Raw genomic sequence first — 13939 nt, forward strand, 5'->3', positions numbered from 1 at the left:
CAAAATTAGAAAATCATAAAAACCTCTCATAGGCACTTTAACACATTTATTATTTTTTATGAATTTGCACATGCACTTGGTCACATGTTTTAGAATTTTACGATATTCTTTACATTTTTTACTATGAATCTACTTTCATGGTTATTTTTTCATTTATTGTACCATTGAACTTCTGTGAGCATTTCCCTTGTGGATCAAAAGGACGTGTGTTTTAAATCAGTTTTTGTCATTTCTTCCCTTTCATGTATTCGTGTACTTTACATGTACAATGAGCCAGAACATATATACTTGTACGTGTGGTGTCGTGGTGTCGTCGCCATGACCGTGTCGTACTCGCTGGAGGTGGCGGACGCTCGCTTCGGGGGTTTCTCCAGGCTGTTGTTCAGGTGGAAGGGGAGCATCTACCGGCTGGTCTACAAAGAGTGCGCCGTCTTCTGCGCCGTCTACCTCTTCTTCAGCCTCTTCTACAGGTGCGACGCAGCAGACGGGAAACACGCGGTGGTAGAAAGAGTCTACTGTAGTCAAAATGTACTCAGAATGAACAAAAACTGCTGCTTAAAGTCCACGTGACAGGTCAGACTACACATTTCACTCAAATGTAGCGAACGCAGTTGTATTTAAGATTTTACTAAACAGTTTGAATCCCTCTGTGATGTCATCAATGTGCGACGTGCCATTGAAAACGCAGAGACAGTTCATACTTGACTGACACTTTTCTGACGGTTTAACAAACAAAATAAAGGTGTTATGTAGGATTATTGTTTGTCAGATCATAAATGCTGTGGATGTTGACTCTTGTTTACAGTCTAGTTGCTAGGTAACTGTTGTGGAATTACCTCTATCTGTGTCATATTTGTCATGTCCAACCAGGAAGTGCAATGATAAACTGGGGACAAACAGGCAAAATGTTTGGTAAAATCTTAAATTCTGTTCTGTTTGTAACTATAAATGTCCCTGATAAATAAAAAAAAATAATAATACTAATAAAAATAAATAAATATATAAACAACTTCAATAAAATCACTGAGAAAAAATAAATAAATAAAATAAATAAAATAAATAAAATAAATAAAATAAATAAAATAAATAAAATAAATAAAATAAATAAAATAAAATATTCACTTTTTTAAGACAGTTTTAGTAGCATTAGAACAATTTCTGTACAAACTTAATATTTTATTTGGAGCTTAATTAAGTTGAGCTCTGACTAGTCTGAGCCAGCCGTGCAGACAGACAGTAACTACATGATTTTAAATGTAGCTAATTACAATAACATGCTAAAATTACACTTGATCACAAGTTTAATAATCCACTCAGAAAAGAACAATAATAACTCAAATAATTTACTCAATTAAACTAAAGCACTGTGAGTATTTGTTCTTTCTGAAACATATATCACAAAAATAACAATAATAAATAATCTCACATTGACTAGAACAATGTTAAGAGAAACAGCTGGATTGTGACAAGCCGGTGAAGTGACACGCCTTTAACATGATAAAAGTTGAATTGTCTGTGGGTCATGTCGTATATGAAGACGTGTCATTATCTCCCTCAGATTTGTGTTGACACTGAAGCAGCAGGACCTGTTTGAGCGTGTGGCCTTGTACTGCGACCAGTTCACTAACACCAGCTACATCCCCGTGCTCTTCGTCCTGGGTGAGGCTTTACACGCCCTGCTCTTCGTCCTGGGTGAGGCTTTACACGCCGTGCTCTTTGTCCTGGGTGAGGCTTTACACACCCTGCTCTTCGTCCTGGGTGAGGCTTTACACGCCCTGCTCTTCGTCCTGGATGAGGCTTTAAACGCCCTGCTCTTCGTCCTGGGTGAGGCTTTACACGCCCTGCTCTTCGTCCTGGATGAGGCTTTAAACGCCCTGCTCTTCGTCCTGGGTGAGGCTTTACACGCCCTGCTCTTCGTCCTGGATGAGGCTTTACACGCCCTGCTCTTCGTCCTGGGTGAGGCTTTACACGCCCTGCTCTTCGTCCTGGGTGAGGCTTTACACGCCCTGCTCTTCGTCCTGGGTGAGGCTTTACACGCCCTGCTCTTCGTCCTGGGTGAGGCTTTACACGCCCTGCTCTTCGTCCTGGGTGAGGCTTTACACGCCCTGCTCTTCGTCCTGAGTGAGGCTTTACACGCCCTGCTCTTCGTCCTGGGTGAGGCTTTACACGCCCTGCTCTTTGTCCTGGGTGAGGCTTTACACGCCCTGCTCTTCGTCCTGGGTGAGGCTTTACACGCCCTGCTCTTCGTCCTGGGTGAGGCTTTACACGCCCTGCTCTTCGTCCTGGGTGAGGCTTTACACGCCCTGCTCTTCGTCCTGGGTGAGGCTTTACACGCCCTGCTCTTCGTCCTGGGTGAGGCTTTACACACCCTGCTCTTCGTCCTGGGTGAGGCTTTACACGCCCTGCTCTTCGTCCTGGGTGAGGCTTTACACGCCCTGCTCTTCGTCCTGGGTGAGGCTTTACACGCCCTGCTCTTCGTCCTGGGTGAGGCTTTACACGCCCTGCTCTTCGTCCTGGGTGAGGCTTTACACGCCCTGCTCTTCGTCCTGGGTGAGGCTTTACACGCCCTGCTCTTCGTCCGGGGTGAAGCTTTAAACGCCCTGCTCTTCGTCTTGGGTGAGGCTTTAAACGCCCTGCTCTTCGTCCTGGGTGAGGCTTTACACGCCCTGCTCTTCGTCCTGGGTGAGGCTTTACATGCCGTTACCAGCCGCGGGCAGCAGAGACCTCATCAAACCGGTTTATGCTTATAATAACACAGCCAAAATATAAAGTATAGGACTGTAATTTACCGACAGAAAAGCTCTGTAAAGTCACATGAGGAAAATAACAGTAACACACCCTCACACAGGAAATCACCACATTACAATTTTTTTCAAATTTCCGATACATTTCTGAAATTAATAACAATATAATATTATTTACAGTTCAGAATGAAAATGCCCAAATATTTAATAAAAAATTACCTATTTTTTCCCTGTGTTCCTTGACAAAATTACAAACATTTTATTACTATTCAGAGTGTACATTTTACAGTTATTTCGTGAAAAAAACGTTTTCCCCTTGTTTAAATAATAAGCCACAACTGCCCCAGGGCAAGAAAGATGTACCGTATTTTCTGGACTATAAGTCGCACCAGCCAAAAAATGCATAAAAAAGAAGAAAAAAACATAAGTCGCACTGGAGTATGAAATGCAGTTGCAAGTGTGAAAATAACAAACAATATCACATATAAGTCGCTCCGGAGTATAAGTATAGTATAAGTATATAAGTATAAATATAAGTATAAGTTGCACCCCGGCCAAAACTATAAAAAAAGGTGCTACTTATAGTTCGGAAAATACGGGTAATGTGGCTGCCATTCAGCACCAACCAGAACCAAACACATGTCCACACAATCCCGCAGACATGGTGGGTCAGGTGCATTGCTCAAGGACACAACAACAATCGTGTCGTAATCGTTTAGTAAATGAATCAGTCGATGGCGTGCAAATGTAACGTCACGATCGACAGATGAGCACGCCTCCACTCTGATCCCATGTGTCCCGCAGGTTTCTACGTGACGCTGGCGTTTAACCGCTGGTGGGGGCAGTACACCTCGTTCCCGCTGCCCGACAACCTCATGATGGCGGTGTCCGGGAACGTGCACGGCGCGGACACCAGGGGGCGCCTGCTCCGACGGACGCTCATGAGATACGCAAACCTGTCGTCCGTGCTCATCCTGCGCTCCATCAGCACCCGCGTCCGCAAGAGGTTTCCCACAATGCAACACGTCGTGGAGGCCGGTGAGGAGCGGAGCTGCGGCGGTGCTTTTGGGATGAGACGTTTTGTTTAGTTTTTTTACAGTGACATCGTGTTGGTTCAATCCACGCTGGAAACTAAATCATACTGACAGGCCCGTAATCTGAACTAATCGGTTTATCGAAAGAATAATCGATGTATGATTACAGCCCCGTTCACAACTCTTTTTATTTTTTAAACAATGTGTGTGACTTATGTACTTTTTTCATACAAAACCAAATTTGGGTAAAAAAACAACAAGAACCAAACGTTTAAATAGGAGTACTGTTACTTTAAAATAACATTATAACAAAACGTTACTTGAGCAAATATATACTGGATCTTTGACCTCAACAAACTGACACAATAAAGAAAAGATAGATACAAACATAAAATAGCAACTAATGCTCTGGATGGACAATACAAAGATATTTTCATTGGTCAATAAAATCAGTTTGATCATTTCTGAAAAACAAAGAAAGAGAAACACCAACAGCCAAAATAGTGTTAAAATGAAAAAACTAAAGAAACACCTAAAGATAACATTCTGAGGAATTTAAATAACTAAAAAACTTAACTTAAGTTTTAATAACTTAAAACTGTGTGTAAGTATAAGATACTTCTGTGTTCCAGGCTTCATGAGTGCTCAGGAGCTGAAGCTCTTGGACTCGCTGCACTCGGACTATAATAAATACTGGATGCCTCTGACCTGGTTCTCTAACCTGGCCTCGAGGGCGAGAGAGGAGGGCCGTGTGAGGGACGACATGGCCCTCAGGCTGCTCATGGACGTAAGACACTGAAGACAAGAGCACACTTTTAAGTTCCTCTGAAGGACGTAATCACATTCTTTAACATTTCAGAATTTAGAAACGTTCCTCAAGCAATAGAAATCGACACTTTATGAAAAACTGACTGCAAATGTTGTCTCTCCAGGAGCTCAACAACTACAGAGCCAAATGCAGCCTTTTGTTTCACTATGACTGGATCAGCATCCCTCTGGTCTACACCCAGGTACAAACAAACAAACAAACAAACAAACGCGATTTAAAACACACATCAAGCATTATTTGTAGTTTTTGGCCTTTTTGACTTTGCTTTTGTCACTTTTCTTTGGTTTTAGAACTTAAAATAATGTACTTTAACAGTGTGAGGTGTTTTCTCATCAATAATTGTGTTAGCACTCCATCTACTGGGAGCAAAAGGAATTACCATGGGGAAATAAACATGAGCTAGCCTTCCCCATGAGACGTTACAAAATATTTAAATATGTGTAAGTGTTTTTTAGACTCAGAAGGAGAGGACCTCGTAAACAAGATTCAGGTTTGAATGAAGCCAAAAGACTTTAATCAGCTAAAGCTATTATAAAAAGCTGAAGCTAAATATACATTATAATGTAGTTAAAAGCAAAAATAAATAAATACATTTAACTTGATAAATAGTTATACATGTATTCTGACATTACAGCAAGAAATCGTCATCGATTCGATGTCGCTTTCAAGTTTTTAGTGACATATTTACAACGACTACAACAATAGAAAATGTGAGCTCTGTATTCATGACGGTTCGACTTGTCTTTCCCTCTCGTCGCTCCCGCAGGTGGTGACGATCGCCGTGTACTCGTTCTTCGCCTTCTGCGTGGTCGGGCGGCAGTTCTTGAACCCCGCCAAAGGCTACAAGGACCACCGGATCGACTTGTACGTGCCCGTCTTCACGCTGCTGCAGTTCTTCTTCTACGCCGGCTGGCTCAAGGTGAAGTCGCACGGCCAAAACCGCAGCTTTTTCTTGTGCCGTTCTCGATTGTTGGCGTTGGCGATCGGTGAACCTTTTGTGGCCTGCGCAGGTCGGAGAGCTGATCGTCAATCCGTTCGGCGAAGACGACGACGACTTCGAGACCAACCAACTCATCGACCGCAACATTCAGGTCGTTTCGGAAACTCATTTGTTGTTTTCAAAGGTCACTGAAGCAAAGCTATCTCAGTGTCTCTCGCACCAACATGACGGACCTTTTATGCCCGGATGCCCTCCCGGATGTAACCAGCCTCATTACGGAAACTAGACTGGGTGGCGATCGGTGATAGTCGGGTTACGATGTCAGTATGTGTCTTTCGATTACCGTATTTTCCAGAGTATAAGTCGCACCAGCCAAAAAATGCATAATAGAGAAGAAAAAACATATATAAGTCGCACTGGAGTATAAGTTGCATTTTTGGGGGAAATTTATTTTATCAAATCCAAGACCAAGAACAGACATTTCATCTTGAAATGCAGTTTAAAATAATAACAGATGAGAGAACATGGTGAATAGGTGTACGTATGCTAACGCTAACACCTTCAGCTACATGACGTATGCTAACGCTAACACCTTCAGCTACATGACGTATGCTAACGCTAACACCGTCAGCTACATGACGTATGCTAACGCTAACACCTTCAGCTACATGACGTATGCTAACGCTAACACCTTCAGCTACATGATGTATGCTAACGCTAACACCTTCAGCTACATGACGTATGCTAACGCTAACACCTTCAGCTACATGAAGCACAGACAGAACTGTGGTAAGTGTCTGGTATGTTAACGTAACATATGAACAGTTATTCAGATAACTATAGGCAAGGCAAGGCAAGGCAAGTTTATTTGTAGAGCACATTTCATACACAAGGCAATTCAAAGTGCTTCACACAGCAGGAAAAATGCATTCAAATCACAAAGAAATTACAGAAATACAATAAAATTAACTAAATTAAAAATTATCAATCCAACTGATTTTCTAAACTAATAAAATCACAAACAAAAGAGAAGAGTGCAAAGAAAAAATCCTTTCAGTCATATGCGCAGCTAAACAAAACTGTTTTTAGCTTAGATTTGAACATTGTCAGAGTAGAAGCCTGTCTCACATCTTCAGGAAGACTGTTCCAGATTTTAGCTGCATAAAACTGAAACGCAGATTCCCCATGTTTTGTCCTGACTCTGGGCACCAGCAGGAGGCCGGTCCCTGAGGTCCTCAGAGTCCGAGATGGTTCATATGGCACTAACATATCCAAGATGTACTTTGGTGCTAGGCCATGGAGAGACTTGTACACAAGCAGAGCTGCTTTAAAGTCTATTCTCTGAGCCACAGGGAGCCAGTGCAGAGACCTGAGAACAGGACTAATGTGATCATACTTCCTGGTTATAGTCAGGACCCGAGCAGCAGCGTTCTGGATGTACTGCAGCTGTTTTACAGCTCGTTTGGAGAGACCAGTGAGCAGGCCGTTACAGTAGTCTAATCTACTGGAGACAAACGCATGGATAAGACTCTCTAAATCTGGTTTTGACACTATATTTTTGATTTTGGCAATGTTTTTTAGATGGTAAAAAGCTGCTAATGTTATTGATTTGACGTGGCTATTAAAGTTCAAGTCTGAGTCCATTATTACCCCCAGATTTCTAATTTGGTTTGTAGGTTTTAGAGCGAGACTCTGGAGGTGACCGCTAACACTTTCTCTTTGTTTCTGTGGGCCAAAAACGATTATTTCAGTCTTGTCTGAGTTCAGCTGGAGGAAGTTGTTTTGCATCCACAAACTGATCTGTTGGATGCAGTGACAGAGTGAATCTACTGGTCCATAGTCACCTGCCGATAGTGAAACATAGATCTGACTCGTCTGCATAATTGTGATAGGACACATTTTCACTGCGTATCAACTGACCCAACGGCAGCATGTAGAGGTTGAACAGAAGGGGACCCAGGACTGACCCTTGGGGCACTCCACAGGTCAGGGTCATGTGGTCTGAGACACAGCTACCAATTTCAACAAAGTACTTCCTGTCTTCCAGATAGGACCTTAACCAGTTTAGGGCAGTGCCAGTGAGGCCCACCCAGTCCTCTAGTCTCTGTAAGAGGATCCCATGATCGACAGTGTCAAAAGCAGCACTCAGATCTAACAGAATTAAGACTGAGGCTTTGCCCGTGTCAGTGTTCAGGCGGATGTCATTTGTCACCTTGACAAGAGCAGTCTCAGTGCTGTGATGAGGTCTAAAACCTGACTGAAAAACATCAAATGAGTTGTTTATTAAGAGGAAATCTGTGAGCTTAGAGATGGGCCGGTAATGACTCAGTACTGCGGCATCAAGACTGCTCTTCTTTAGGAGAGGCTTTATGACCGCAGTTTTCAAAGACATTGGGAATGTTCCAGATTGAAGCGACATGTTAACTATGTGAGTGAATGGTGCTAACAAACTGTTCAGCACAGATTTTAGAAATTTGGTGGGTAACACATCAAGGCAGCATGTAGATGAACTCAGACTGGTGATGATCTCATGGACAGTTTTGTCAGTTACTGGTGCAAAGTGAGTTAGCTCTAAGTGTCTTGGTGGTTTTAGGGTAATTTTTTGCATTGTGGGATTTATAGCATTTTTAATGCCCTGAACTTTGTCATTAAAGAATAATGCAAACTCATTACACTTGGATGTGGAAATGAGTTCTAACGGCAGCTGAGCTGGAGGGTTTGTTAATCTGTTTACTGTGGCAAACAGGACACGCGAGTTGTTACTGCAGCTTCCAATTATTTCAGAAAAATATCTTTCCCTAGTTCTACATAAGATTAGGTTGTACATGTTCAGCTTTTCTTTGTAAATCTCTTTTTGAACCTGGAGCTTTGACTTGCGCCATTTCCGTTCGGCCCTGCGGCACTCCCTTTTCTGTGCCCTGACCGAATCATCATTTCTCCACGGCGCCTTCTGCTTATTTTTAACCATTTTAGCCTTTATAGGGGCGATGGTGTCCAGAACATTCAAAACACTAGATGTAACAGAGTTCAACAAATCATTTACATTAGAACATGAGACATTTTCAAAGTTTATCATTTCCATAAACAGTGCACCTGTGCCATCACTTATGTGTCTCCTCTGAACAACTGCAGGACCAACCGGAGGTTTGGGAGAAACAGACAGGTCAAAGAAGACACAGAAATGATCAGACAGAGCAACATCGATCACATTAACATTTGAAATATTTACCCCCTTTGTAATTATGAGATCTAGAGTGTGTCCTTTGCTGTGGGTGGGGCCTCTCACATGCTGAGTAAGACTGAAGGTTTCAAGGACAGCATCAAGCTCTTTAGCGTTTCTGTCACAAATATTATCAACATGCACATTGAAATCACCTGTAATGACCAAACCATCAAAGTCTGTGCATATGACTGAAAGCATCTCAGTAAAATCATCAATAAAACTTTGGCAGTGCTGGGGAGGCTTGTATAAAACAATGAAGAGAATGGATGGAGACCGTTTTAGCTCCATTTTAAAGGATACATACTCAAATGATGAAAACACCCCAAAAGACAACCTGCGGGTAATTATTTCATCTCTAAAGACAGCACAGACTCCACCCCCTTTTTTGTTTTCTCGTGTTTCAGATTCAAACTTAAAGTTGGGTGGAGCAGATTCTATCAGAACTACATTTCCTGTGTTTTTGTCAAGCCATGTTTCAGTTAAAAACATAAAATCAAGATTATAAGAAGAAATACAATTATTAATTAAGAGAGATTTGTTACATAAGGATCTGACATTTAGCACAGCAAGTTTCAGACTAGTTTCAGTGAGACTGGGCTTTATCTTTTCACAGGGAATATGAATCACATTTCTCAGATTGGGCCTGACTCGCATTTTGTTTTTCCATCTGTGTGATGATGTGACTACAGAAATAGCACTAGGGGGGGCTCTTTTTACATAGGGCCCCGGGTTGGTTTGATTTTTGATGTGACAATAAGTCCCGGCAACGCTGAGACCCAGTGCATCCTAGCTATGGGAGATACCAGGTAAAAGGCGAGGTTGGATGGGTGGTGGGGCTTTTGTAGCCAAGGAGAGTTTGGGACCAGGTGAGAGGCGAGGGGGGATGGGTGGTGGGGCTTTTGTTGGTGTAGTCGGCATAGCCCTTGCTATATTGGGCGTGAGTGGAGCCATCTTAATGCCTGATTTGATCAGACTTTCAAAATGGCTGGGAAGGCCCATGGGTGAGAGTGGAGATGAGAAGGAGAATGATGAATCTTTAGTGGGAGTAGATGTTGCAGGGGGAACCCAGGGCTGGTGTGAAGGCAGGGGCGATGACAGGGATGTTGTTGGGCTTGTCACAGATGGGTCCAAGGCCTTTGAAGATTGTTCCTTTGCTGGAGGCGGTGGAGGTGAATGTGGAGCAGCTGGAGCTGAATCCTTTGCTGGTGGTGGTGGAGCAGCTGCTGATGAATCCTTTGGTGGAGGCTGAGGTTGTGGTGCTTTTGATGTTGAAACATTGGCTCGGTCTCTGGCTGATGGAGCAGGAATTCTTCTCTCATTCCTCTCTTCTCTAACTATCTGCTCAGGACCCTGTCCAGGCCCAGTCCAATGCCTCAGAGCGTGGAGCAGGTTCTCTGTCAGCACCCTCACTCCACCTCTGCATAGGTGGGGGCCATTTCTCTTAAACAGGTCCTCTCGTTACCAGAATAGATAGAAGTTCTCAATGTAGTGTAGTCCTCTCGGGGAACACTCTTTGGACAGCCATGTGTTCAGCTGAAGAAGCCGGCTAAACTTGTTTATCCTCCTGTCGATGTTTAGAAGAGGTCCACTTATGAATGTTTTGATTTCCATTTTATCAAGCACGTCGAATAACTTCAAGAAGTCTTTTTTCAAAACTTCAGTCTGTTCCCGCCGCATGTCCACTGCACCCACGTGCACAATCAGCTGTTTAGCTCCTCCATGCTTAGCCATAATATTTGGAAGGAGTGACGTTATCTCAGAAACAGTGGCGCTTGGAAAAGAATGTGTGTTTATCTTTTCATGCGTCACGTGACTTATCGCGCCGTCCCCAACTAAAACAATCTCCGTGACCTTGGCTTGTGGCACAGATCCTCCTCGCTGTATTTTGGCCACGTCATCTTTCCTTTTTTCCTTTAATTCCATCTCTGAAAGTGGTAAAAATCTGTTGGTGAGCTGTATTTTAGGCGACTTCACGTTATCTTTGTATCGTTTAGGCTTTGCTCCAAGTTTGTTCCAAGAAACAGCCTGGTCTTTCTGGTTTTTAGACAGTTTTGGAAACGACACAGAGTCACTGCGGTTTAGGTTGAAAGTAGCAGTTTTTCTTGTAAAAAGTGTGCTCTTCTTACCGTCGGTTGACACAGGAATGGTATCGTGAAGAACTTTTTCAGATTCCAAAACAAATATCCGTGTTTTCAGCTCTTTAATTTCTTGTTGATATTTCTGACAGCGTTCACAGTCTTTCTCCCTTCTTCTCACGGACATGTCGCTGGCGTCAGATATGTCGTTAAAACTGGAAAAATGTTCTTAAAATCCTTGGTTTACTTGAAAAAGTCTAAAGCAAAAATGTTTGGAAGACAAAAACTGATTAAAAAGCAAAATAAATAAGGAAAGCAGCGATAGCAAGCAGAGCGAGCAAAAAAGCGTGTGCACTCTTCGGAAGCAGGAAGTAGTAGTCTAGCATAAAGAACATGCTAACAAGTTTACCAAAGCATCAGTTTTACCCCAAATCACTAAATCCATTGAATTATTCTTCCTCTGTGTCACTTCTAAACAACTCCACAAACTCCAGAGGAAGAGGAAGTGCAGATTCTTCTTCTGCGTCGCTTAGAGCCTAGACCACCCTCTTGTGGTTGCAAGTGTGAAAATAACAAATAATATCGCTTATAAGTCGCTCTGGAGTATAAGTCGCACCCCGGCCAAAACTATGAAAAATATATAGTCCGGAAAATACGTTGATTCTTAAGGCCAAAACTTGCATATATGTTTCAATACGACCCTATTCACCGGGTTCAGGAAGTTGCCCTGAGCACCACGATTAGCCATCATTTGGTTGTGTGATTTGGCGCAGAGCCACTCATCTCAACAGCAAATAATAAAGATGCATTGTTGACTTGTCGGTGAACATGAGCAACGACTTTACATAAGAGCAGCAAAATCTTAACGACATTCAAGACGTTTTGCCGTATATTACACATAAAAGAGAGGAACTAGCATGAAGTGCATCGTCTTGTGCCACGTCACGTTCCCTGCTCTTGTCGCGATGCAGGTTTCCATGCTGGCGGTGGACAACATGTACCAGAACTTGGCTCCGCTGCAGAAGGACAAACACTGGGCTCAGAGATACTTCTCCGTCCCTTACACTCTGTCCACGGCGGCCGAGACGCTCCGACCAGCGTTCAAAGGGTCCGCCTACGACATGAGGTCAGTAACACGCCGGCGCATTGGGGGCGGAGCCGTGTTTTTAATCCACGTATTAATTATTGTCATATTTTTGGCACTCTGGAATGAAAAATGCATTGATTATGTGTTTGTTTTGTGGTTTTATATTGGACTGTCGTTTTATCCACTTGTATTGTTATTTTAATGCATTTCACTTTGTATTACGTTGTGCTATGCAAATGTTTGCTAACTTGCAGATTTATGTATTTGCAATCCATCAGACATGTGATAAACAGGCCTACATGTCTTGTTATGGTTCAAGTATTGCAAAAAAAGTGAATGGACTGTAAAATAGGGCAATCATTTTACCTTTTATTGACAATTATTTCACTTTTTTTTATGGGTTTCCCTTTTTTCTCTTATTTTTCTTATTTTTTTTTTTTTAATTACCCAATCATCTTTTTTCTCTGGCCCCGCCCTTGTAGCTTATTTTAGCTTGTAGCTTAAGATTATTAAAAAATGATAAACAACATTTTGACAGTTCTTGATAAATTTGTCCTAAACATAAATTATACAGCAATTTACACTTTTTTTTTTTTTTACCCTTTATTAAACTAGCATTTTCTAACATTTTACACTGGATACATTTTATGAGATTTTGAGCTATTTTTGAATACATTCTGAGCTATTTTTTAACACATTCTTCACTGGTTATTATTATGAGATAGGATTTTTTTTCTTCATTCTTTTAAATTGTTTGGGAATATTTTTGTGATGTTTTGGCCATAACTAGTCACGAGGCTCATCATAAACTCTAAAATGTTATTGAACCCCACTGATACTAAACCCATATACCTGACACTTGTACTAAAACTATTAATATTGCCATATAAAATAAATGTAATGATAAAAATGTTGGTGTAACGTTTCCCAGGATGAGCGCAGACGACCTGGAGACTTACCCCGTGGACGAGGACGGTAAAACCCACTACTTTCCCCCCAGAGGCTCTTTGGGCGACGGACTGAACCAGTTTGTGCAGAGGAGCAAAGGCATTCTGCGTGGAGCCAGTCTGCCGTCTCTGCTCGATGTACAGACTCCGTCCAGCCAAGAGGAACGCCACAGAACGGACCTGAGCGACGACAAAGACGAGAGCGACGGGCTGGTCACCATCGAAATAACACAAAACGATTAACGCGCGAGCAACGGCCGGATTCTGAACCGCACAAAGACTTCACAATGTTCAGTGCAGTCATAATGTTGTCTGCGTATGAACCAAAGGAGGGATACAAAACTCTATTATTTTTACTTTATTTATTCCTAACTGATATGTTAGGAATAAAATAAAAATCTACTTTTAGAATAAATAATGTAGATGAAGTAGTTTTTTTTCTGGGATGAGGGCAGCACAATGGTTCTTAAAGTGGAGTTGAGAGATTACCTGGAAGTTATACTATACATAAATAATTACAAGAAACAGAGGAGGGACACTTTTGTCCTGAGGGCTGCTACTCACCTCAAACTGCCCTGACACTGGGACTTTTGTTGAGCTAAGTTTTGTATTAGCGCTGTCATTTAATGGCTCATTGTGCCTGAATTGCTCCTCGAGGACAAATAAAGTTCTATTGACTGATTGTTTACTTGAAAATTGTACATTTTAGTAAAATTAGGTAAATAATAAACTACTCAAACCCGTACTATTTTTATTTGTATTGTTTTTCTCACTTTGCTGTGGGGTAATGGACGGTCATGTCAGTTGGATGGTCTGAAATGATGTGACATTATGTAAGATAAGATAAGATAAGATAAGATAAGATATTCCTTTATTGTCCCACATGGGGAAATTTCATTGGTGCAACGCAGGTAGATACAGAGGTAGATACAGAAGAACAGATCACTTATAGGAAGTCTGAAAAACACTTTCAGTAGAAGATCTCCTATAAATAAATAAAAACTCCCATAGACAAATAAATAAATAAATAAATAAATACCATTGCATGTGATCACGACAG

At 42.0% G+C, this 13939-nt stretch overlaps 1 protein-coding gene across 1 annotated transcript; it reads left to right on the forward strand.

Moving 5' to 3' along the window:
* The first annotated feature begins 316 nt into the window (after positions 1-316).
* On the forward strand, positions 317-13198 carry best4 (bestrophin 4). The gene is made up of 9 exons (XM_072440309.1): positions 317-470; positions 1559-1659; positions 3549-3782; positions 4411-4565; positions 4711-4788; positions 5374-5526; positions 5618-5698; positions 11817-11971; positions 12864-13198. The coding sequence occupies exons 1-9, from the start codon at positions 319-321 to the stop codon at positions 13120-13122; spliced, it is 1368 nt and encodes a 455-aa protein (XP_072296410.1). The 5' UTR covers positions 317-318; the 3' UTR covers positions 13123-13198.
* Positions 13199-13939: the final 741 nt, after the last annotated feature.

This window comes from Eucyclogobius newberryi, unplaced genomic scaffold (assembly GCF_026437365.1).
Source record: "Eucyclogobius newberryi isolate DKJ021-1_F unplaced genomic scaffold, fEucNew1.0.hap1 SCAF_12, whole genome shotgun sequence".
NCBI classification, from domain to species: Eukaryota; Metazoa; Chordata; class Actinopteri; order Gobiiformes; family Gobiidae; genus Eucyclogobius; species Eucyclogobius newberryi.

Bases quoted from the DNA above. Each gene is read 5' to 3' on its own strand.
- best4 (XM_072440309.1), top strand. From the start codon at position 319: ATGACCGTGTCGTACTCGCTGGAGGTGGCGGACGCTCGCTTCGGGGGT. The intron at 4,566-4,710 runs GTAAGACACTGA...TTGTCTCTCCAG, and splicing joins CCCTCAGGCTGCTCATGGAC to GAGCTCAACAACTACAGAGC. The intron at 5,699-11,816 runs GTCGTTTCGGAA...GTCGCGATGCAG, and splicing joins TCATCGACCGCAACATTCAG to GTTTCCATGCTGGCGGTGGA.